At 29.2% G+C, this 25,155-nt stretch overlaps 13 protein-coding genes across 15 annotated transcripts; 6 read left to right on the top strand and 7 right to left on the bottom strand.

Annotated features, from left to right (window-relative positions):
* The first annotated feature begins 332 nt into the window (after positions 1-332).
* LOC113792257 (uncharacterized) lies at positions 333-2,094 on the top strand. Its single transcript, XM_027342172.2, has one exon. It carries the CDS (start codon positions 1,310-1,312, stop codon positions 2,003-2,005), a length of 696 nt encoding a protein of 231 aa, XP_027197973.2. The 5' UTR covers positions 333-1,309; the 3' UTR covers positions 2,006-2,094.
* A 132-nt stretch (positions 2,095-2,226) lies between these two features.
* LOC113792256 (uncharacterized) lies at positions 2,227-3,743 on the bottom strand. Its single transcript, XM_027342170.2, has 4 exons — positions 3,494-3,743; positions 3,315-3,434; positions 3,105-3,230; positions 2,227-3,027 (listed from the first exon to the last, which is right to left on the bottom strand). The coding sequence occupies exons 1-4, from the start codon at positions 3,651-3,653 to the stop codon at positions 2,597-2,599; spliced, it is 837 nt and encodes a 278-aa protein (XP_027197971.2). The 5' UTR covers positions 3,654-3,743; the 3' UTR covers positions 2,227-2,596.
* Positions 3,744-4,063: 320 nt separating this feature from the next.
* LOC113792279 (uncharacterized) lies at positions 4,064-5,076 on the top strand. The gene is made up of 3 exons (XM_075822314.1): positions 4,064-4,763; positions 4,839-4,859; positions 4,963-5,076. Exons 1-3 carry the CDS (start codon positions 4,316-4,318, stop codon positions 4,968-4,970), a joined length of 477 nt encoding a protein of 158 aa, XP_075678429.1. The 5' UTR covers positions 4,064-4,315; the 3' UTR covers positions 4,971-5,076.
* Positions 4,866-5,371, top strand: LOC142645631 (uncharacterized). Its single transcript, XM_075822315.1, has one exon. It carries the CDS (start codon positions 4,871-4,873, stop codon positions 5,324-5,326), a length of 456 nt encoding a protein of 151 aa, XP_075678430.1. The 5' UTR covers positions 4,866-4,870; the 3' UTR covers positions 5,327-5,371.
* Positions 5,339-6,072, bottom strand: LOC113792258 (acyl-CoA-binding protein-like). Its single transcript, XM_027342173.2, has 3 exons — positions 5,918-6,072; positions 5,652-5,829; positions 5,339-5,580 (listed from the first exon to the last, which is right to left on the bottom strand). Exons 1-3 carry the CDS (start codon positions 5,918-5,920, stop codon positions 5,510-5,512), a joined length of 252 nt encoding a protein of 83 aa, XP_027197974.1. The 5' UTR covers positions 5,921-6,072; the 3' UTR covers positions 5,339-5,509.
* Positions 6,073-6,111: 39 nt separating this feature from the next.
* LOC113792254 (nuclear transcription factor Y subunit alpha-like) lies at positions 6,112-9,761 on the top strand. The gene is made up of 2 exons (XM_075822313.1): positions 6,112-6,260; positions 6,340-9,761. The coding sequence occupies exon 2, from the start codon at positions 7,154-7,156 to the stop codon at positions 8,045-8,047; it is 894 nt and encodes a 297-aa protein (XP_075678428.1). The 5' UTR covers positions 6,112-6,260; positions 6,340-7,153; the 3' UTR covers positions 8,048-9,761.
* Positions 8,041-9,372, bottom strand: Lnk (SH2B adapter-like protein Lnk). The gene is made up of 3 exons (XM_075822312.1): positions 8,959-9,372; positions 8,400-8,899; positions 8,041-8,316 (listed from the first exon to the last, which is right to left on the bottom strand). The coding sequence occupies exons 1-3, from the start codon at positions 9,370-9,372 to the stop codon at positions 8,109-8,111; spliced, it is 1,122 nt and encodes a 373-aa protein (XP_075678427.1). The 3' UTR covers positions 8,041-8,108.
* Positions 9,746-15,599, bottom strand: LOC113792278 (uncharacterized). Its single transcript, XM_027342195.2, has 4 exons — positions 15,493-15,599; positions 10,947-15,428; positions 10,800-10,888; positions 9,746-10,726 (listed from the first exon to the last, which is right to left on the bottom strand). The coding sequence occupies exons 1-4, from the start codon at positions 15,590-15,592 to the stop codon at positions 10,418-10,420; spliced, it is 4,980 nt and encodes a 1,659-aa protein (XP_027197996.2). The 5' UTR covers positions 15,593-15,599; the 3' UTR covers positions 9,746-10,417.
* On the bottom strand, positions 13,203-25,106 carry LOC113792277 (uncharacterized). 3 transcript variants are annotated; one of them, XM_075822317.1, is made up of 3 exons: positions 24,822-25,106; positions 24,563-24,740; positions 13,203-13,237 (listed from the first exon to the last, which is right to left on the bottom strand). In XM_075822317.1, the coding sequence occupies exons 1-3, from the start codon at positions 24,975-24,977 to the stop codon at positions 13,218-13,220; spliced, it is 354 nt and encodes a 117-aa protein (XP_075678432.1). In that variant the 5' UTR covers positions 24,978-25,106; the 3' UTR covers positions 13,203-13,217. The 3 variants fall into 3 exon arrangements, with proteins under 3 accessions (XP_075678432.1, XP_075678433.1, XP_075678431.1); XM_075822318.1 differs by lacking the exon at positions 13,203-13,237 and adding an exon at positions 15,574-15,605; XM_075822316.1 differs by lacking the exon at positions 13,203-13,237 and having other exon boundaries at positions 24,385-24,740.
* On the bottom strand, positions 15,611-16,971 carry LOC142645615 (uncharacterized; the record flags this gene model as incomplete). The annotated part of the gene is made up of 2 exons (XM_075822224.1): positions 16,625-16,971; positions 15,611-16,490 (listed from the first exon to the last, which is right to left on the bottom strand). A coding segment is annotated over exon 2 (822 nt), but the record flags the coding sequence as incomplete, so codon positions are not given.
* Positions 19,585-21,129, top strand: LOC113792250 (proclotting enzyme-like). Its single transcript, XM_027342164.2, has one exon. The coding sequence runs from the start codon at positions 19,642-19,644 to the stop codon at positions 21,112-21,114; it is 1,473 nt and encodes a 490-aa protein (XP_027197965.2). The 5' UTR covers positions 19,585-19,641; the 3' UTR covers positions 21,115-21,129.
* Positions 20,830-23,116, bottom strand: LOC113792249 (TBC1 domain family member whacked-like). Its single transcript, XM_027342163.2, has 2 exons — positions 21,688-23,116; positions 20,830-21,609 (listed from the first exon to the last, which is right to left on the bottom strand). The coding sequence occupies exons 1-2, from the start codon at positions 22,985-22,987 to the stop codon at positions 21,347-21,349; spliced, it is 1,563 nt and encodes a 520-aa protein (XP_027197964.2). The 5' UTR covers positions 22,988-23,116; the 3' UTR covers positions 20,830-21,346.
* Positions 23,196-25,064, top strand: LOC113792255 (RWD domain-containing protein 2B). Its single transcript, XM_027342169.2, has 2 exons — positions 23,196-23,878; positions 24,169-25,064. Exons 1-2 carry the CDS (start codon positions 23,284-23,286, stop codon positions 24,408-24,410), a joined length of 837 nt encoding a protein of 278 aa, XP_027197970.2. The 5' UTR covers positions 23,196-23,283; the 3' UTR covers positions 24,411-25,064.
* Positions 25,107-25,155: the final 49 nt, after the last annotated feature.

Raw genomic sequence — 25,155 nt, 5'->3', positions numbered from 1 at the left:
CAAATCAAACAATAACCAAATAAAAGGCACCCTCAAATTGTGATCAATGTGGAAAATTAGCTTTCAACAAAATGATTGACAGCAGTTTGTTGTTTTTTTCTAGGATCGGGGTTAATGTAATTAAATAATAACTATTGATGACGATGATATAATGGTAGTGGTGGTATTGGTGATGAGTATTGTTGAAACTCATCACCACTGCAAATTCTGATGACCAAAACAATTCCAATTCGGATGCTATTTTTGCTCATTTTTTTTTGACTTGTAAAAAAAATTCCTCTATATAGAAAGTGACTAGTTTACTGGTTTGTTTGTATGTGATGTCAAAAAAAAAAATTTGTTTCATCCGATATGTGCTATATCATCATCATCATCATAGCAAAACTGCAAAAAGATGTCCTCAATATTTCACATCTTTAAGAAAATTGAAGAACGAAAAAAGAAAACATCAACCCTGCATATGACCTAAACATTTTGATGGTTTATCGATTCAATTCGGGAAATGATTTTTTTTTTCTCGTATGGCCTATATGAGGATTTCATTTTTTCCCATTTTGATGCGGTTTATACCAAAGTTGTTGCTATCAAAATGTGAAATCATGGTAAAATTGATTCTGTAAAGTCGATCAATTTTTTTTTGGCTTTTTCCTTTATCTCTACGATGATCGATTGGTTTTTTAAAATATTTTTTTTTTTTTGGATCATCAAGGGACCACAGCATTACACGATTCGGAAATTGCCCCAGAAAAAAAAGCAGAATTACCCGAATTTTTCAAAAAAAAACATATGTAACAATCACATATCAATGTGATTTTTTTTTGGACAGTGATGACATATGGACAATATTTTCCTCATATGAAAAATCAATGACATATAATTATCGTAATGATCGAGAATCATGTTAATGTTTTTTTTTATTATTTCTGATTCGGATATGAATCATTTTCTATCGATATGGAAATTATGTAAATGCAAAATTATGTTTCTGTCTAGAAACGGAACTTGAACTTTCATTGAACCTTTGGAGAGAGTAACCATTGGTTACACGCAGCCTGTCAGTCAGCCAGAGAACATTTACCAAAACTACCACCACCATTACATAATTTTCTTCCATTTGCTGGCAAGGAATGAAATGTTTTCAGTTTTCATTGAATTTTGCTTGTTTTTTGTGTTTCGAATCATTCGTTAAATTGATTGCCTATGTTGATGGTTGATTGGTTGCTTGTTTTGATTATTGAAATTTAAAAAATTCTCGATTTATCGATAATGAAAAATCAATCAATCAGTGATCAATACTGACCAAAGAAAAATGTTAATCACATCGAATATTCTGATAACCATACTATTTATATTATGTTTAATTTTAAATACCGTATCAATTTGTCTTTGTTTAAGTGCATTATTTTTACTTTTATTAACTTATTTTAATTTTCAAGAAACAATGAAAGATCAATCAAGATTAACAAATTTCTTTGTTGAACCAATATATTTGAATGATGATAATTCAACAACAACAACAACAACAACAATTTCATCCGTATTTGATCTGGAACAATCATCATCCGATTCATCATTAAATCTTATATTTTATCTTTTATTTTATTTAGCTGTTGCTATACTTGGTATAATGGGTGCAACAAAACAATCAACAAATCCAGCGAAATTAACCTATCTAACATGTCATGTTTTACTGTTAGGTTTGATTATTTTCTATAATCTATTAGCATGGTTTTATTTTCGTCAATATTCACCATTAAATGGTTCGAATAATTATTCCGATTCGGATGATCAAGATCTACTATATGCATCTTTATTTGATTTTATTGATTTTTTAATCGGTTTTTTATTATTAATTTTATTGATTTTTAATTCAAAAAAACTACCAAATACAAAGAAAAATCATCATCATCATCATCATCATCGTAATTCGATTACACCGATTCAAACATTATCATCATCATCATCAAAAAATTCATCAGCCAATTATATGATTGAAATTGAATAACAAATTGTGATAATTTTTTCTATTTAAAAATCTATTTAAAAACTAAGAAAAAAATTAAATAAAAATAAAAATTTTTCATTTGATCAAAAGAGTTCATCAAACCTTTTTTCTTTGTTTTATTTACATTTTTATATTGAAAATATTTTATTATTCGATACACATACAATTGTCATTATCACCGAATTGCAATAGAATTTGCAACTTGCACTTCTTTACACAGACCGAAAACCGAAAAAAAGCCTTTAATGATAATCTACATTAGCGTAGATCAAAAAGAGATTAATGGAATATTAGTGTTGACTGACGGTAGTGGTGACCATTATATAATCGTGTTTATAATTAGCATAATGTAATTATTGTTGGACATTTTTTTCGGGTAACGAAAGAGGGAAGGAAGAGAACATTTTATTTCATTTTTATTATTATTCAATGCGAAAATGCAATAATGCAATAAGGATAACAACGAAACGGAAAAAAAACAACAGCAAAAAAACCTGCAAAAAACCAATTACAATTAATGCAATAAAATTCCAAAATGTGTCATCATTTCATTTCACCAGAATTTCAACCTGTGTTCAAATTTGGTAATTATTATTGTTCGGTTTGTTGTAGTTGTTGTTGTTGTTGTTGTTGTTGTTCTTGAAATTGATTTGATTGTTTTGCTAATGATACTAATTCATCCAATATGTTTGCTGATGATAATTTTGGTTTTCGTTGTTGTTGTTGTTGTTGATCATTTTCATCATTGTTGATCGACGAATTTCGTTGATTATTCATTTGTATCATTGCCGATTGTAATTCATCAATCAATAATGATGATGATGGTTGTTGCGGATTTTGTTGTTGTTGTTGTTGTTGATTTGTTGCAAATCTTCCAATAACCAATACTAGTATCGATAATAATTGTCTGGATAATTGTGATACAAATGGACTACGTCCACCCCAAATTCCGGATAATAATGCTACAATTGCTATCAATGATATTGCCCAATCCGGTAATGATTGTGAACCAATTACCGGAACTTGACAAAAAAAATCGAAAAAGAAAAAAAATCAAAAGAAAATTGAAAAAATTTTGTTTGGAAATTTGATTACTAACCATCAATATCAACACATTTTCCATTTGCTTTTAAACCCCAACGACAACGACAAGTACCAAATACACAAATTGTATTGCCAAAATGTTCGGAACAATCTTGTGTTTTATGACATTGTAATGTACGACCTGTTTTTTGTTTTGAAGAAAAAATAAGATAAGATAATCATTGAATATTGATTAAAATCAAATCAAAATCAAATCAATACTTACAACGATTATCACTATGAATAGCATTATAATCACAATCACAACGTTTTGTATTTGTATTACATATAGAATTTTTTATAATACAATCATCATCAGTTTCACAATTTGTATCCAATAATAGCCCTGTGTAGTTTTCAAAAGGGTTAATTTTGTTCAAATTCAAATTTTTTCCGCAAATTTACCGTATGCAAGACTGAATCGATCGAATGTGGTTTCATTTTTGATTATGAATGTTGTACGATTCTGCTGTTGCTGTTGTTGTTGTTCACCATTATCATTTGGATTCGTTGATTTTGTTGTTTGAATGATGAAAAAAACTAAAATAATGAAATTTGAATTCATCTTTTTTTTCTGGTTGATTATACCCTTACACTACCAAACACCAAACCAAAAACTGAAACTAAATCTGAAAAGATTTAAACATTTTTTTTTTCAACCAAATTTATTGATCCATTATGGATTTCTGGATAATAAAAATCCTATTGACCTAAATATTGGTAGGAAAAACAAAAAAATTTCCCCGCATCATAAATTCGTTTCCTGTTTTTTGTTTTTTCGTTTGTTAATCAATGTCATTCATTTTTGAAAAATTTCAAAAAAAATTTCAAATTTCCCGCCAAATTTTTCTGTTTGACTATATTTTCCAACTATGTTTGTTTGTTTGTGCTAATTTTTTTTTTGCTTTGAATAAATAAAAAAAACATCCGAATTGGATTGCCTGCCTGATTGTAAATGGAGTGTGAAACTTTTTTTTTCTTTCTTGGCTTTGTTTCAAAATTATCAATGATGATCTCATTTACAAACACTAAATACACTGAAAACATCATTTACAACCAGAAAGAAAAAACATGAAAATAATATGTTCCTCCTCCTACTCAAAGAATATTTGCTGAATATATTTGATGATGATAATCGTGTTATTCTAGGTTGTTGAATGAAATTGAAATTGGAATTTTTTTTGTTTTCTTTAAAATTGACAAAAATAACAAAACAAAACAAACATAATGACCACATATGCATCACCAAGACTAACAAAACTTTCATTACAAATATTGATCTCATTAATATTTTTATTCGGTTTATTTATGATGATAATATCCATTATAAATGTTATTGATTTAATTGGCCATCAACAACGTAAACATTATTATCATCAACAACAACATTGGCCATCATCATCATTAACAACCAAAAAAATCCTCAATGATGATCCAGGAGGAAACAATGTCAATAACAATGACAATGATGATTATGATGATGATGATGATATTGATCATCATCATCATTTTCCAAGTATATCATCACCAAATGTACAGATTATGTTTTCATTATTAACATTTGGTCATAGTATATTTGGTATTATTTCAATTACAAAACAACGTTCATCATTATTATCAACATATAGTTATATTTTGTTGATTATTTTTCTTATTAAATTAATATTCATTATAGGTAAATGTGATTTTTGATTACACTTGAATTCTGATTGATTTTTTTTTCTTTAAAACCAAACCAAACCAAATTCAGCATCATTAGCAATGTATACTGGTAATGAAAAAATGGATCAATATCTTTTATCAACAATATCCATATTAATTATAATAACATTAATAATTGAAATAATATTGGTTATGATTGTTTATCAATTTAGTCGTTTAGTAAAACGTGGTGATGCTGCAAGACAAGAAATACAAAGTATACATTCATATCATCGTGGTCGTAGTCGTAGCCAAAGTCAAATACGTTCATTATATAGTGGTGGTGGTGGTTGTTTTAATAATAATGATTTTGGCAGTATTGATCCATTTGGTGGCCAAAATCAACAACAACAACGACGACAAACACCAACACCATCATCAATATTGATGATGACAAATAGCCGTAATGTTTCAATTGAACCATCATCAATAATTTCTACAACAGATAATTTTACTTATTATAATCAAAATGATGAATCAATGATTGTTGATGGTGATTATTTACCGCCACCAATTTATTTAAAATTGGATAAATAAGATTGTTTGATGTTTAAAAAAACCAAATCAAATTTAATTTACTTTTTCTTTCGAACGAAAAAAAAAAATTTTTTTTTACATTTTTCAAAAAAAGTTTTTTTTCTAATTTTTTTCCTGGAAAGTTTTCTTTGACATTCGAATTCCGCCCCCGGGTATTCGAATCATTCGTTCGAATCAATTCGATCATCGATATTTTGCCATTAATTTTTCCACAATTTCGATATATTTTGCGGATGCTTGTTCTTTTGACATTCCTGACATTTTTTTTTGTGGATGAAAACGGGTTATAAAAAAAAATCAAACAAAACAAAAACGATAAACAAACCTTTCAATTTATTCCATTCATCCCATTTATATCGACCTTTTGGATCAAATAATCCTGGTCTTTCTGTATTACAATCACCAATGGTTGCCTGTTTATAATAACCATATAATTCCAGTAATTCATTATCGGTTGGACGTTGTTTAAGATTTTTAACCGCTTCGGCTGCTTCTTCAAATTTCTTCCATTCGGGAAAATTTTTGAATTATCGTTTTGTTTTAAAAAAAAAAAATATTAGAAATTTATCACAGTTGATTTTCACCTCTTACCATTTTTTTGTTTATCCAAAATTATTTATTTATTTTCAAGTACGTATTCCAATGACAAAATGTGCAAAAAACAAACAAACAATTTTTTCGTTTAACAAAATTTTTTTCTTTTTCGTCACCTCTCTCTCTCTCACTTGTGTGCGTGTTTTGTGTTTATATTTCAAAAATCACAATCACAATCAATCAATCAATCAACTAATCAATCAATAACAAACACAACCACCAAATTGAATAATGAAAAAAAATTAACTGGTAAAAAATGTTCGAAAAATGTTTGTTTGTGTTTTTGTTATCGATCCAAACACACACAAATTAAATTGGCGAAAAATTTTTTTTTCATGTGGTTAGTATTTTCCTTGTTCTCTTTTCTGTTCGAATGATGAAATCATAAAGAAATTTCTTTTTTTTTCTTTTTTGATTAGATATTTTTGAATTTCTTCGTGTTAAGGATAATATCCAATATATTGTGCGTGTAATGTATCACATAAATCATATGTAATGTGGACCGAAATTTATCCAAAAAAAAAACAACAATATTGATGATGACTCGAACAAAAAAAGAATATATCGCGAATAATAATAATCAGAGAAAATCATTTTGACATGCGTCGTCGGTTGATACGAAACGAAAAAAACCGAATCCAAAAAAATACCAAACATACAAACAAACAGACGTGTTCCACGGTTATCCCGCCATCCACAAACCGTTCAAAACACCTGGCAGACAAACAAAATGAAAAATGTTTAAATATTGACTTTTCTCTTTTTTTTCGTTTTTGTGTTGTTTGTTGAAAAAAAAATTTTAGCATCCACATTTTAATGATGCAATTGATCAATCAATTTTTTGGCCAATTTTGCCAAATGTCATTTTTGTCAATGTAAATTGTCAACACAAAAAATTTTTGAATGTTAATGATGCAATGTATTTCAAAAATTTGAAAAAAAATTTCCAAATTCATTCGATAGATGTCAGAATCAACGGAAATCGTTGTTTGTGAATGGGCGACCAAAAAAAAAAAAAAAATCCAGCCAATCATTTTGCTTCATTCATTCGGTTGCTGCTCTTCGATTGGATCAAAATTGATTCGAACAATTGTTGTTGTTGTGTTTTAGTAAACACCCATCATCATTTAAATTGTCAGTAACGGATAATTTTTTTTAACAAATAAAATTTTAACGCGCCATTTTTGGATTTGATCAATTTTCCATTTTTTAAAAAAATAATAATTTAATATAATGAATAATATTCATCATAATAAAGTGTTTGGTTCACAAACAATAACCGAACAACAGATTACAATTGCAGCTACTAATCATCAAAATGCTACAAATCATTTGTTACAAGCATCATCTTCGAATTCGAATACAATAAATAATGGACAATCGATAACAATAGCCGGACAGCCATTAATGGTTCAAGCATTACAAACAAATAGTACTAATAATTCACATAATCAACAACAACAACAACAATTTTCACAGATTATTATGCCAAATGGTCAACCGATTATTCTACAACAACCACCACAAACTGCATCCGGTTCAATTTTGCAAACAACCGATGGTCAAACAATAATATGTCCAACAGCAATAGCTGCCAATGCAGATAATTCACAATTACTTCAAACATCACAAGGATTATTACAGATTCAATCATCAGGAACGACGATTATGAATAATAGTGGCACACAATTGTCACAAAATTCTGCCAACAATTATCTAGTATTAGTACCGAATGCCAATGGTAATGGTCTACAAATGTTATCACGTTTTCCTACATCACAAACAACAACGGCAACAACAACAACAAACGATACGAATACCGAAGAAGAACCATTATATGTTAATGCAAAACAATATCATCGAATTATAAAACGAAGAATAGCACGTGCTAAACTTGAACAACAGGGTAAAATATCGAAAACAAGACGAAAATATCTTCATGAATCAAGACATCGTCATGCAATGAATCGTGTACGTGGTGAAGGTGGCCGTTTTCATTCGATCGATATTCCTAAAGATGATGATGATACCGATGATAATGGATACGATATGAATAGTAGTGATGATTCACATTCAACATTTGCCACCGCTAATGATCATCATAATGTACATAAATCTCATTTATAAATATCCCATTCCATACCTTTATTATTATTATTGATTATTTTCAAAAAACATTCAAGTCAAATCAAATCAAAATTAATTGATCACGTGTCAATCTTACGGATTCATTGGATATCTGGGGATTTTTATCTACATTGATCGATTGTTTTGTTGATGATGATAATGATGATGATGATGATGATGTTAACCATCTAGCATTATCCATAAGATGAATAAATGAACGTCGATTAAAGAAACTACTTTGACGATTATCTTGGTTATATTTATCGAATCTATTGAAACCGAAAATTGGGAAGAAAAAAAAAGAAAATTTCAAAAAATTTGATTTTTTGGAGAAATATTCTACTGAAATTACTTATTATCTTCAAATATGACGAATGAAGTTAAAACAATTGCCGGTTCTTGATCAGTTTGATGTCGTAATGGTATTGGATTTTTACGAAAATATTCTATTAAATCAATAATTGAACGAAAACATAAACGTTCAATTTGACATTCACTTTTTGGTCCTTTGATTATTATACGAAAATGTTTAGCCTGTTTACCTAAATAATTGAATGTAAGAACACATTCACCAAAATGTGTTTGACTTTTTCGTATTAGAAAAACACCTGACCATTCTTTACCACCATTCATAACAATTTCGGATGATTCAGAACGATTCACATTACAATGAAACCATGGATATGTTTTCAATAGATCATATAAATCATCATTTGATTCATATAAATCATCTTCATCATCATTATCAACATTTTGTTGTTGTTTAGGAAGATTTGAACGTATTTTTCTTATCCAATCAATCAATTCATAACCATTTTTGAATTCAATAATATAATCGATAAAATTGGCAAACTAAATCGAGAAAAAAGTTTTCAAGTTAAACGAGAATATTGTGAATACTTCGAACTTACACGAAGAAGTGCTGTATATGGTCGTTCGGGCATTTCCAATGGTTTAGTTTGACGAATTTCATCCAACATATTACATAAAAGACCGGATTTAGGTTGAATTGATTTATTATCTGGTGGAAAAAATTCCAACATTATATCGTTTTCTGTACGAACTAAAACTAGACGACATTTTTCCCAATTTTTTTCAATTTCATCATCCATTTCATCACAACCAATAGTTAAATAATTTACAATTGATTCTTTAATAATTTCACGTTGATGATATTCATTTTTATTATGATTATGATTATGATTATTATGATTTTCTGTTAGAATTATTGATGATGATTCGATTTTTGGATTTTTTTCCATCGATTTATCAACATCATTATTATTATGTTGTAGAGAATATTGTCCACTACGATAGGTAAACATATTTTAGTAAAAACAAAAAAAAAAAACTATACGATTCAGGTTATAAAACGATAGACAAACAACAACAGCCAATATAAATGATCAATCCAGTTCATTCAATGTTCACCTCGTTCCACCAATTTTTTTTTGTTGTAAACGGATGTTGTTATTTCCGTTTTTTCAGTTTGTCATTGATGACGGTGATGACCACCAACGACACACACACACATTATCAACGACAACAAAAAACAAAACAACCACGATTTATACAATTTAATCATTGTGAACAACAACAACAAAAATCTTTTTTTTTTTCTTTTTTTAATCATCATTGATTTCCATTGTTTACCAAAAAAGAAGAAAAAGAATAATGAAATAATAAAATAATAGTGCATTTCAATTATAGAAAACTTAAATTCTTTTTTTTTAGTATCTTCATTTTTTTAAAAATATAATCATCAATCAAAATACACAATATATATTTTTTTTCAACAGTTTTCGTTTTGAGATTGAAAGAATTAAGAGAGTAAAGGCTTTTGTTTTTGTGGTTTGAACAATATTTAACATGGAAAAAAAAGGGCAATACAATAACAATGGAAAAAAATACAATTCTTTTCTTTTTTTTGGTTGGAACAAAATTTTAAAAAATTATCAATTCTAAATTTTTTTGAATTTTTTTGAGGACACATTTGATAAGTGTTAATGTGATGAGTGTGTTAGTTAGTGTTAGTTAGTGTGTGCTGTTTTTGAGAATGATAAAATTTAGGGAAAGCTTAATTGGTTTTTGGTTAGTTTAAAATTTTTTTGTTTTTGTTTTTTTAGGTAAAATAATTGGCACCAGAGAAAGAAAAACATTTGGGATAAAATAACAGCAACAACAATAATGAGTATAATCAACAGGTAAGAAGGAAATGTTCTTTGTGTGTGTGTGTGTGTGTAAGAAAGAAAATAATTATTTGGAAAGGCACTAATTTCAAAAAAAAAAATAAACATAAACACATTCTTTTCGAGATCATCGGATTGGATTAGAATTAATTGATTGATTGATTGATTAATCAAAATCAAATTAAATATGTACTCGCATATGAGCTGATCGTGATTTTAGATTACGAAATTTTTTACCACATACTTTACAATGATACATTTTCGATGATGATGATGATGTTGATTTACTATTGTTTGTCATTGTTTCATCATTCGAATTATCATCAACATCATCATTGATTTGTTTGGTTTGTGATTTATTACTATCCAAATCATAAAACATTGATTCACGTTTTCGTCTTAATATACGTAAACGTTTAAAATGATCGATTGAATTTTTTTTCCATAAATAATAAAATTGTACACATTCTTTAACTGATTTGGTTTTGATCTAAATATATTAAGAAAGAAAAGAAAAAATTATTTATTTTTCGCAAACAAATTATAATCAAACACAAACAAACCTCATCAGCGATAAGAAAAAAATCTTTATCAAATTTGAGAATACTTTTCTGAAACAAAATGATTTCATTTTCATTCCATACATCGTGATCTAGGAAAGGAAAAAAAATGATAATAAATGATAATGAAGTTAAATGAATAATACATACTTGCATAATAATAATCATGTAATGGATGTTCATATGATAAAGTTGGTTTAATTTGTATCAATTTAGACATTGCTTTGATTAAATCACCACCACAATCATATAATAAATGTAATGCATATTCTTTATTATTACCATGACCATTTACACACATTGAACAGGATATTTTAAAATAAAGATCCAATGATTCATTATCGATTTGTTTATCATCCAATATGGTTGGATTCCAAATCAATACAGCACGATCGGATTTATTATTAATCATTTTTATTCGATTTGGATTGAATGTCGGTATACGAGCTTGAAATTGTGGACCAATATTAACATGTGGTTGTATATCGGTAGTCGGTATATCATCCAATTCAACTAATTCTTCATATGCAGTTGTCGGTGTTTTTAAATCATTCATTGTTGCTACTATTGTTGTTTCATTGATCATATTCTGATTTTCTTTCAACGTATCAATAATGATCATTTTTTTATTATTTTGATTATTATTGTTAAAAAATTGACTTGTATTCGAATAAGGAGCTAATTTGTTGTTGTTGACATTATTGTTAATTTTCCAGAATAAACCGGAACCAGATCGAACCGGTGATAACATTGGTGGAGGTGTATATGGTGGTGGAGAAATTGGATGATTATAATCATTATGATGAGGAAACGATGGTTTTATAATCGAACCACCACCAACACCTAAACCACCAGTATTCCAAAGACGTGGAGATCGAAGTCTAGAATGATAAACAAATGTTGTATTAACATGTGGTGGAATATATAACGGTTCAGGTCGTGGACGTTTTTTCTTTATCGTTGTTGTTGTTGGTGGTGGCGGTAGTGGTGGTATTGGAATTGCGGCCAATGAATCGTTATATTCATTACTTATAGCTGAAAGTTTTTTATTCAATGATCGAATAAAATTATTGGGTGATTTAATTCGAGGATATAGATTATTATTATCATTCCAGGATTGTTTCGAAATTGTTAAATCCTGATCAATTTGTTCGGTTTTCTTTTCACTTTTTGCAATAACATAATTATCATTTATATCACGTATTATTGTATCATCAATTTTTTCATGATAATTATCATCATTTGAATGATGATTTTCGATTTTTTTATCATCATCGACCATCATCATTGATTCTTTAATCGTTTCGGTTGTCGATGTCGATGTTATAAATTGAACAATATTGTTATTCGATTTTGAACTACAACCATTATCATATCCGAACGTTGTTGATAATGATGAATGAGGAAAATAATCATTTTCTTGAAGATTTTCTTCTTCATTTGATGGTTGTGTAACACTTTGATTATTGATTGATTGAGAATTATCATTAAATTGAATATTCGATGTATGATTGGATTGATTTGGATCCAAACGGAAAATTTGTTGTTCAATATTGTTTTCTTTACTGACTGCAGGATTTGTTTGATTAAATAAAGAAAAATCATCATCATCAAGACAATTATCAATATCAAAATTTCTTGTAGAATCTATTAATTCATTGTTGTTAACATTTGGATCTTCATTCAATTGTATCGTTGTTGTTGTTGTTGTTGTTGTTGCTGGTGTTGCTGATGTTTCATCCGGAAAAATGAAATTAAATTGATGATTAGTTGTTGGTGTTGTTGTTGTCGCATTGTCATTCATTACTGCATCATTTGACATTGATGCTATCTGTTGTTGTTGTTGTTGTTGTTGATAAATAGAATCTGTATTAAAGGTAAAATGTTGTTGTTGTTGATGATGATGAGCACCGTGATCAATAGGTGTTGTGGGCAGTGAATGATGATGTGACATTTGTTGATGATGATTATGATGATGATGATGATGATGATGATGATGATGATAAAATGATTGTTGATATGATTCATTATCATCATCATTATGATTATGATTATTATTATTAAGATTATGATTATGATGAGCACCGGGTATTATATGTTGTTGATGATGATGATTATTCTGTATAATTTGACATGGTGTTGTTGGAACCGAATATGAATGAATCATTTGTTGTTGTTGTTGTTGTTGATTTCGTTCATAATTTTGACTAAATGATTCTAAACTGGCTGCAATTTGTTTAATACTAAGCAATTCTTTCGTTCGATTTATATTATTATTATTTTCATCATTATTAATATTACGTTGTATTCGACGATTGAATAGATCACTGGTCAATTTATTTGATGGTAAATCAAAACTATTGAATGGCGTTGTTGATGATGATTGTATTTTCACACTATCATCATTGCCATCATCATGTTTTACTGTTGTTGTTGTTGTCGTAAAAAATTCCTGTTCATTTTGATGATGATCGACAAAATTTTCCACAATATCTGTTGCAGATTTGTTTTGTTGTCTTAATAAATCAACATCATCATTGTTATTATCATTCTTTTCAGTATCAAAACATTCGAAATCTGTTTCATCCAATGTTTGAACATAATCGGTAATGATTGTAGTTGTTGTTTTAGCTGTTTGATGATGATCCGTTGTTTGAGCAACCGAAGCAACAATCGAATCTTTATCAGATTGTAACGATTGTTGATTGTTGTTGTTGTTGGGAAATTCAAATGTAAATTGTGAACCATTTTTCAATGGTGTAACCGGTGTAATCGGTGAAAACATTACTTCATTTAAACCTTTAGTTTGTTGTTGTTGTTGTTGTGTTGGTGGCTGTTGATTAATAGATTGTTGTTGTTGTTGTTGTGATAATTCATTATCGGTGGTTATATTCATTGAATAATTTAAATCATCACCGGATGTTGTCATCAGGAATTGTGAATTTGATTGCTGTTGTGATGAATGATGATGAAAAATGTTTCGAAATTCCAAAATATCATTGCTTGTCGATTGTTGTTGTTGTTGAGGTGGATAATTCAGAATTTGTTGTTGTTGTTGTTGTTGATGATGATCATTATGATGATTATTGTAAATATTGGCAAAATTTTTAGCAATTTCGAGTTCATAATTTTTCAAATTCATTTCATATTGTGGCTGATGATGATGATGATGATTTAGTTGTTGTTGTTGTTGAAATAAAAATGGATTCGATATTCTGAGATCATGATGAAGATCTTGATGAGGATGATGATGATTTTGTTGTTGATGTAATTTCAACAAATGTACATTCAATATATCAATTGATTCGAATTTTTTCAAACAAAATGAACATTCGATCGATGTATCGATTGTTTTATTGTTCGATTCTTCGAGAATTTTTCGATCTACCATCATCGTTGTTGTTGTTGTGGATATCGTTGATGATGTTGTCATGGTCGTTGTGGTCGTCGCTGTTGATTGTTGTTGATGATGATGATGTTGATGATGATCATTACTATAATTATCATTAATCTTGATAACCGGTATATTATTATTATTCTGTATAATTGATTGACGATGATTATCATCAGTATTATTATTATTATTGACAATGGTTAATGAAGAATCATTCAACAATGATTTATTCGTCAACAATTGATGCAATAATGCATTTTCATTCATCGAAAGATTTAGATGTGTCGGTGGCTGATGCTGTAAATGTAAATTATTATTATTATTATTGTTTTCAATCAACGATGGTGGTGATGATTCGTCCGTCACTCTAATTCGATGAGCGGATGATGATGATGATATTTGTATATGACCATTATCATTATCATTATTATCATCAGTTGTTGAATGATCAAGATGATTTTTTCTTTGCTGTAATGCTAAAAATTGTAAATGTGTTGATGCTTTTATCGGTAAATGATTTTGATTATGATGATAGAGATCTTCGTTATTATTATTGGATTTATTTGTTAAATTTGAATTTGAATCAATAATTTGTTGATTGGAAAATTGTTCCGAAACATTATTATTTTCTTTATGTTTTTCTTTATGTCGTCGTAATGATCGGGCATCACAATATGATTTGTCACATCCATCCAAATCACATGCATATGGTTTTTGTTCACGATGTGTTAACATATGACCATTCAAATGATCATGTCGTTTAAATGCTTTACTACATTGTTGACAAATAAATTTTCTTTCATCACTATGTGTTATCATATGTTTGGTTAATGTACTTTGATTACAAAATTCTTTACGACATTCCAAACAAATGAATGGACCTTTTTTAGATTTTTTTCGTCCACGTTGTGCTTTTGTTGGTGGTTTTGTTTGATCAATTGATAATTCTGTTTGTTTATTATTATCACCATCATCATTATTATTATGATTAAATCTTGAATAATTTGTTAACATTTCTGTTGGCGATATGCAACCATGATCATTTTGAATCTGATCTGTTGTTGTTGTTGTTGTTGTTGATGACGATGATAATGATGATTGTTGTTGTTGTTGTTGTTGTTGATATCCATTCAGATAAATATTGGAATTATTCGGTAGCTGTCCTGTATGATTATTATTATTATTTAACACTGAATGATGATGATGGTGATGAACATAATCATTTGATTGAGAAAATTCTAGATAAATTAAAAATGAATAATAATAAAAAAATCCAAACTAACTAACTAAGGATTAACTTACGATTCAATGAATCAGTAAAATTTGGATTCAATTTACGATGATCCATATACAGTAAATTGTTAGCAACATTTGTTCCAGGATTTATATCATCTGAGATCATTGTTGTTGTTGTCGTTGATGGTAATGAAGATTTATTATTATTATCAATAATTTGTTGTTGAATTTGTTGTTGAAATGAATGATTTTGAAAAAATGGTTTCAATAATTCATGTACAAAATGTTGTGTATTTGTTTCATAATTTGTTGTTGTTGTTGTTGATGATGGCAATCTTTTTGTATTATTTAACGATTCTTGGTTCTGAGATCCATTCGTTGATGATGATGAGATCGTAGTATTGATAGTGCCCGTATTATTATCATTATTAAAGTGAATATTATTATGGTTGATTGGCGATTTCAATGTTGTCGTCGACGATGATAATTTATTAGTTTGTTGAATAACAGTATTAGTGTTTGTTAGATTTGAATGAACAACATTGTCATGATTCTGACCATGACCATGATGATGATTATTCGTCAGGAATGATGGATTATTGAAATCAATATGAGAATAATTCTGTTGATGATGATGATGGTTATGATGATGGTGGTGATTATTTTGATGATGATGATGATTGGCAATAATTTTATTCGCTAACGATGACATTATCGTTGTTGCCGTTGTGGTCATCGATAATGTTGTTAACGATGTAACGTTTGATGATGAAAGATCAAGTAATGAAGAAGTAGAAGAAGAATTATTTAAATTTCTATTGGATGTTTTTGTCGCCGTTGTTGTCGTTGATGCTGACAACAATAAATCATTATTGGCAGCGTCGTTGTTGTTGTTGCTGTTGTCAACAACATTATTATTCGATAATAATTGCGTAGGAGGTGGTGGTGGTGGTGGTGGTATTCCTCCAATGATTCTCGATAATTTCATCGTTTGAATTGTATCCATTTATTGTTTCAAGACATGATGACATGTTTATCAATCAATCAAACCAATCGACAGCTTCCTGTATCATTTGAAAGATAGAAAACAAAAATATCAAACAGAAAAAAAAATGAAAATTTAGAATTTGCAGCGGTGGTGGTTTGTATGAAACAAAAAAAAAAACGAGAAAATTTTCCCAAGAATTTTCATTATTACATAATCAAAATGAAAGATTTATGTTTGATGATTGCACACTTTTTTTTTGTTTTGTTTGTTTCGATTCCATAGATTTGTTTTCCACCAAAAAAAAGGTGTGTGTGTGTAGGTGGATTTCAGGGTTAGTTAAACAACAACAGTGAAAAAAAAGATTGAAAACATCAAACAAACACAGAATCTTGGTATTATATTCTGTGTATCAGGTGTGTGTGTGTGTGTGTGTGGTGTTTGTTTTGGTCTATTGAAAAAAATGGACAACCACTGGAACTGACTGAACTGAAAAAGAACAGCAAAATTAAATTGAGAATGCTCAACTATATCACAAAATATACCCGACGATGATGATGAAAATTGGAAGAAAAAAATTTGGAAACAACGCAGAAAAAAAAGAAAGAAAGATTGTACTGAATCTGAAATGATGAATCCAAATTTGGATCTATTAAATTTGGATCCTGTATGAAGCAAAAGACAGAGAGAGAGAGAGAGAGAGAGAGAGAGAGAGAGAGAGAGAGAGAGAGAGAGAGAGAGAGAATATTCTTAGCGTATTTTAGCAAGGATGGTGGTGGTGGTGGCGGCCGGGGGGAAACATCATCAGTTGTTTCTTTTTTTTTTTTCGATAATGTAATGTTTCAATTTCAAGACCAAACACCAACCAACCAAACACACACACTTACACACAGAATCCAATTATCATCATTCCAAAAAAGAGCCTAAAGGCGGTGAAAATAAAAAAAAATATTATATACAACTGGAATATTATCCAGTAGAACCAAAGAATCAAGAATAAAAAAAAAAAATGTGCCATGCCAAGTAAAGAATCCAGGCAGAACAAAAAAACTAGACTAGGTCAGTAGGCAATTGGAAAAGAGAGAGAGAAAGAGAAACAGAATCTTGGAAGCGCAGAATCTCTATCTCTATATTGAGAATATTTTTATTTTTTTTTTTTGCTATAGAATTTTGTTGTTGTTGTTGTTGTTGTTGGAAAAAAATTCAATCCAGAATTCATAAATCACTGAATATTCTTGTTGTATTGACCAGCTAAGACTTTTTCGTTTCTTTTTCTTTTCTATTTTGATTCATTTTCTCTTTTTCATTGGAAAAAAACAAAAATTGAATGAACATTTGAAACATTTTGAATAATAATTCTGTACAGATAATTTTAACATTAACGAAAAATGAAAAAGAGAGTTACCCAAAAGAAACATAAGAATTTCTCAACAATTTTATCAACAATTTTACTTACTTGACAGCATTCAGCAAGAAACAAAAAATATTCCGAAGATTCCAAGAAATCCTTGATTTTTGATTTTGGTTGTTGTTTTGTTTTTGACATTCGAATATGAATATTTGAATCGAATCAATTGCACAGTACACACACAATTCATAAATCTAAAAACAAACCTAACCAAGGATTAACACAAAAAAAATTGTTTCCACAACAACAAAAATTTGCTTTGCTTTACTTTTGGCTGGATTCAAAGAAATTTCAGAATAAAATGAAAACAAGTGGCCATCATCATCATCAAACACACAGTTTTGAAGAACCACTGTGTGTTTTTGTGTTTTGTTTTGTCTGTACGTCTTTCCTATATCTTATGTGTGTTAACCATGATCCTGATTATTATGGGGATGATAATGGGGTCTTGTAGCCAAGCTAGTATATATAGTTCAACAACAACAAGCGCAACAAGCAAGAAACCAAGTTTGTTCTGCATGTTGTTGTTGTATGAACTAAACTAACCCATGGCTATGGTTGGTGAATATCCTTCAAATAGTGTGATTTGAGTTTGATTGAATCGCTCAATTTTTTTGTTTGTTTGTTTGTTGCTCTTGTTCCATAGAATGAAAATTTGGTTCACAAACAGAAAAATTATATATACATCATCTTTCTGCGCGGGGTTAAGTTCATGGATGACCATCGTAACAACCCACCAACACCACCTTGGTGTGTTTGCTTTTTTTTCTTCAATCAAGGATGAAGAAGGTCAAAGGTTTTTTTTTTTGGCTGTTTCCAATCTTGCAGTGTTCGTGTGTTTAGATATTGAATAGTGGTGGTGGTGGTTGGTTATTATGAAATCCCAAAAAAAAAAAAATCAATCCGATCGATCAATAGGTTGATTGGGAAAAAAGAAAAAAAATTTTCAGTGCATTGAGGAAAAAAACTAAAATAAAATTCAAACTAAAGGTTCCATCCAAATCATATTTTTTTTCAATCAAATCGATAATAATTATTACTTTTCTTTTCTTTCATCATCAGTGTTTTCATGATTTGGATTTTGAATTAAATAATAAATAATAACTACGTGTTAATTAATTGATTTGTGTTAATTTCGCAACAAACAAACAAAAAAAAACTATATTTTGGTGGTTTTGTCAATCAATCAATTGAATGATTCGATTTTTTAAATGATGATAATGATGGTGGTGTGGGAATAATGTGACATACTGAGTGTTAAAAGAAAAAAAATTTCCTCATTCATTTCATTTGGATAAAGATTTTGAAAAATTAACACGTTTTTTTCCAAAAAAAAAAAAAATTTATTTGGGCTTCAAAATTGATCCAAGGTTGAATTGGCTGTTCCCATTTTTTTTTCTTCTTATACTTTTTTTGGTGCGAGAGATTGACAATGACATTTACCAGCTTTGGAATCATCATCACCATTGATCAATATGTTGGACCTTGGTATTGACTTTTGCTTTCACTTTTTTTCCAGTTGGTGAGAAAAAGTAGAGAAAAAAAATGTCAATAAATTTTGGGACACACACACTTCGGGTAATCATCAAAGATTATAAAAAGGACATATGAATTGACTTTTGGGCGCCATACATTTATCGAATGTACATTTTCTATTTTTGTTGTTGTTGTTGAAAACAATTTATTTTCTATTGTGGGCCCGGTAATTTTTTTTTTTTGTTACTTTGTTACTTTGCTTTGTGAAATTATTTTCTTTTATGAAAATCGATTGCAAAAAAAATACCTCTACTTAACCCTCAATCAATCAATCAATCAATCAATCATGTTACCATTCTCATCATTATCATCAGGTAGACGATTGAATTATTGGTGGTGGTTAGCATCAACAACAACAACCACAATAATAATGATGATGATGATGATAATGGCCACTGATGCATATGAACATTTATATAAATCAAAATTTAATAAACTTCGTCATATAACATTACGTGATGATGCATTTTGTGAAGCATATCAAGAATATCGTGATAATAATTGTTTGGCAAAATTAACATTTTGTTCACCATTAACTGATGAACAAACACTTCAAATGAGACAAATTCTTTGTGGACCACGGTTTAACCAGGAAGTACAACCACCACCACATATACAACCAGAACCACCTGAATTTAATGATTCAACTATTATTGATCCTGGGACATTATCGCTGATACATGATTATCCACCACCATATTTTTTAGATGTACATCCTGCACAACCAAATTCATTTCCATGGTTGGCTGCAATCTATAATAATGAACGACGATTTATTTGTTCCGGTGCATTGGTTGCACCAAAAACTGTTATTACATCGGCACAATGTGTTACCGGTATTAATGGTGGTGGTGGAACTGGCGGTGGTGAAGGAGGTGGTGCAGGTGGAGAAGGTGGTGGCGAAGAAGGTCAACGACAACAAGAACAACCACCACCCCAGCCATCATCAGGATTTATCGTTCGATTTGGTCGTCATAACCTGAATGTATCAAGTGTTTATGATAAAGCATATGAATATGATGTCGAAACGATTGAAGTTTCACAACAATTTGATCGTCAAACATTGGAAAATGATTTTGCCATCCTGAAATTATCAAGTCCTGTTTGTAATTTCATACCAATATCATTACCAAAACGTGATGATTGGGAAAATGGATATTATTTTGGTAGCCGTGCACCAGTTCTGTATGCAGGTTGGGGTTTGGGTCATTATCAAAAACCATATCTTCGATCATTATCTGGCCATCTAATACCGAAAGATTCATGTTCAAAAAAATTTAATTGGTCACCCGATCAATTAAGTAGTAGCCATCTGTGTGTTAATCCACCAATTAATGTTTGTGTTGGTGGTATTGGTACACCATTAGTATCATATATTGGTGGTGGCGGTGGTGGTAATTATCATCAACAACAACATTGTGTTTTGTTAGGCATTTTATCAATGGGTAATCATTGTAATACACCAAAATTACCATTAATATTTACAAAAGTATCATCATTTATTGATGAAATTGAAAAATTTATTTTGGATGATTTTCGTTCAATGAATGAAACATCACCATTAGATGATTGTTTACGTTATAAACATTATCATCAACGACATCCATATTTTCTTTATCCATCAATTCCAACATCACCAATTTATCATAATGATCATGATGATACTGATGGTAAATATAGTGGCGGTGGTGGCGGAGGGGAAAGTGGTGTTATCGATGTTAATAATAATGAATATCCTAAATCACATACAAGATATTGATTGATCTTTTCGTAACCAAAAAAGTTTATTTTTTTGAAAAAAAATCCGAATAAAAAATGATTTGAAAAAAACAAAACAAAAAGAAATTGCACAAAAAGTTTAAAACGAAACAAGTATTTAAGTAGCGTATGTAAGCACAAGCAAAATGTTATGTAATAAAAGGTAATGCAGGTATTGAGTTTTGTTTTAGCTTTTGAAGATTAAAAAAAATTGAATGAAAAAATTTTTTGGTTCACTTTGGCTGCTGTTGTTGTTGTTGTTTTTTCGTTAATTTTTGTAATTTTTTCATCTGATGTTTATGTTCTTTAAGTAGATCTAAATCTTTTAATTCAAATCGTTTGATACCATTTATTAATAAATTTTCCGTTACTAATGATTTTGGAATATTTCGTAATTTTTGACATGTTTCAAACATTGTTGGACATGTTTTTGTTGTTTCATTTTTAAGTGTTGAATCAACTAGATATAGACCAACTTTGAATAGAATGGTTAAACCTTTTTGTTTTTGAAAATGAAAATGAAAAGAATGAATTACAAATCAAAAGTCAAAAAACAAATCAACAATCAAATTACCTTCACAAAGAAACATATCCCATACACGTAAAACTGATGGCCATGGTAAACTCCGAGAATAAATACACATAAACCATTCGGTCATATAAATTTCTGGTTCAATATTTTGTCGTTTCAATAGATGATATGATGATGGTGAATATTTTTTCAAAAATGTAACAAACATTTGACCATGTATACGAATATCTTTTAAATTTTGTTCAAAATAACCACCAATATAATAACGACTTAATGCAACCAAACACCAAAATGCACGTTCAGCCGGCATATGCATCAAAAAAACGGCTGCAATTGGTGCTTGTGCTTGACAATAACCCATTGTTGGTCGATAAGCAGCAAATGCTTTCAATACATTATATAAATCAGTTTGTCCAGTTCCATTTGGATCGGCAAACATTTCATGATTAGGAAATTGTCGATGTAGATCTTTACAGATATCATCCAAAATATCATTTGATACATTTTTTCTTAATAATTCTTCATAAAGATTTGGGAAACGATTTTTTTGTAAATGTGCACCACATAGATGAAACCATGCTTGTGAACGTAGCGAATGTGGTATACCTTTTCGACAACGATTACGAATTTTTTCCCATTTAAAATTAATATAATAACGCCAATTATTTAACATTTGTAACCATTTTCTTTCTTTTAATCTTAACATTTTTAAATCTAGTATAGATGGTGTTTCATAATCATCATCTTGATCTTGATTTCGGTCTGAATCATTTTGAATAAAAAATCCATATTTATTACAGGAACGATTATTATTATTATTGCTGGATAATTGAATGGAATTTGATAAATTTGATTCACTATGACTTAAACATTGTGATATTGGATAATAATGATCAACATCATTTGCTGTTGTTGTTGTTGTTGTTGATGATAATGTTGTTGTTGTTTCCATTATTGGATTCGATGTTGATAATGGTGATGATGATTTTGGTCGTCGTTGCTGTTGATGATTATTATTTTTCCCAGATAATTCCGGTGATGCAACTTTATATGAATCAGATTGTTTCGATGAAATGGAATATAATGATTTTTGATAACCACCATGATCATCATATGAATGGCCATGATGATGATCACGATGATGATGATTACGACGATTATTTGACCATGTTGAAACACCATCAACATAATGTTGATGGTGAGGAGGATGAACATTTAAATCAAATTTTTCATAATAATTTCGATTTAAAGAATGGTATGTATTATTGTTGTTGTTGGCATTATTACTATATTGTTTTCGATGTTGTGATGGTGATGAATCCAATTTAATTATCGATGTCATTTTTTTTTGTTAATCACTATTTTTTTTTTCTTCAAAAATATTTTCAGTCAATCAAATATATTGATTTATTGCACACACACATGTATTGCACACATTTAAATGATGATGATTATTATTATTTTTGTTTTTTACAAAAAAACAAAACAAAAAAAACATCGCATAAAATGCTTGATGATGATGTTAATCAATCGAATCGTCAAATGATAAACATTGAGTGATGAAAGTGGCGTCCTCTTCTGGATTTAAATTGAAATTCGATCGAATGTTTTTTTTTCTTGGTTGATTTTGATGCAAGAATGGAACATCGAGAACAAGAATATAATGAAGAAGATACGGATGATCCACGTATTGCCGAATTAATTCTTATCAAATCAATGTATCCTGAACTACGATTACAATGTTTAGATGATCAACTACAACGAGCAATCGATGAACAAAATTTTCATTATCATCATTTTGATGATGTATCATCAATAACAGTATTGTTCAATGTTGATGAATCATTGGAATGTCGTTTGACAATGTCTGTTGATTATCCATCGTTGGATTCGAATTGTTTACAAATTTTCTGTCATATTATTTCGAATAAAAATCAACAAAAACAATTGAATGAACGTGTAGAAAATGAATTAATCGAACGAAATAGTTTGATTCAAGTTGTACCGAAAATTATTGAATTATGGAATGAAATGAAATCTTCTTCTTCGTCGGATTCGAAATCAAAATCCAATAATGTTAATATTGAAAAACAATCGGACAGCCACAGCAATCAAATTGATCGTTATTGGATTTATTCACATCATATTTATTCGAAAATAAAACGTAAATCAATTATCGATCTATGTCGTCATCAATATCATTTGAATGGATTTATGTTGATTGGAAAGCCAGGTAAGTAAACAAGTAAACAAAAAAACTAAACGCATCACTGTTTTAGGTGATGATTTTGATTCGAACAAAAAAAATCGTCATCACATACACTTTCTTTGGCGACAAAATGATGATGTTCATCATGTCCATTTCCAATATAACTGTTGTTGTAGGTGTCGATCATCATTCAACAACATTCAAGGATATTTTAGCGTGTTTGATATGTTTGTTTCCCTTTAAGAAACACAAACAAATCCTTGATCTTTATGTGATTTGTTTTCTCATTTTTCTCTCTTTTTTTTCATCAACAGGTTTGATTTGTATTGAAGGTCCCAGTGATGATTGTCAAAAATTTTGGCAAACAATTCGATCATGGAATTGGCAACGAATTACAATGATCGATATTGAAGAAAATCTTAACAACAATCAACAAAAATCGAATCAAACAACAACATTCGAATCATTCGTTGAATATATTGATCGTTCGGCTGTATTTCAAATGTTGGCAGCAAAAAATTCGGATAAAATTATTAAAAATTATTTAGGAATTTAATTTCAATCAAGAAAACATGGATTATTTTTTTCGTAAAAACATCAGACACACACACAAAATCAAATATAATTTATCAATCAATCAATCAATGTCAGCTATTTTTGTCAATCATTTTTCAATAGATTCTTGTTGTTGTTGTTGTCCATTATCATCATTTTCATCATTTTCTTCATTTAAATCATCATTATTGGCATTATTATCATCATAATCAGCTTCATCAAAATGTACAATATGACCAATATTTTTTTTATTATACAATTTTTTACTACAAGGACTAAACATTGAATCGGTTGGTGAATTGAACCATTTATTTACCTGTAGACGTTTTATCTATTTATCAAATCAAATGAAACACATAATCAACGAATTAGTTTATCGAACTTCAAGAAAAAGTTAACAAAACAAACTTACATTGGACGGTGTAGATGCAATTTTATTTGTTTCTTTTGCTTTCAATGGTATTTGTTGTTGTTTTTGTCTGCCCATCAATAATTGTCCCATATTTAATGATGATGATTGTTGTTGTTGTTGTTTCGGTTGTTTCGATTGGACATTATTATTATCCATTTTTATCGGTCGATCGATTTGGTCAATTTATTTATTTTTTTAAGTCGAAATCTCGGAAAAGAGAAAATGATTTGATTTGAAATGAAATGATTTTGAAAAACTGTAACGGTCGTTTTTATAAATGCTGCATTGGTCGGTCGGTTGGTTGATCGAATAAAAACGAAGATTTTTTCTTTTT

Source organism: Dermatophagoides pteronyssinus, unplaced genomic scaffold (assembly GCF_027571235.1).
Source record: "Dermatophagoides pteronyssinus isolate colony J.1.1.1.1 unplaced genomic scaffold, Derpt_VIB-CSIC_2022.12 sq0016, whole genome shotgun sequence".
Classification (NCBI taxonomy): domain Eukaryota; kingdom Metazoa; phylum Arthropoda; class Arachnida; order Sarcoptiformes; family Pyroglyphidae; genus Dermatophagoides; species Dermatophagoides pteronyssinus.
Note: the sequence above shows the minus strand (reverse complement) of the source record. Positions and strands in the feature narration are given on the sequence as shown.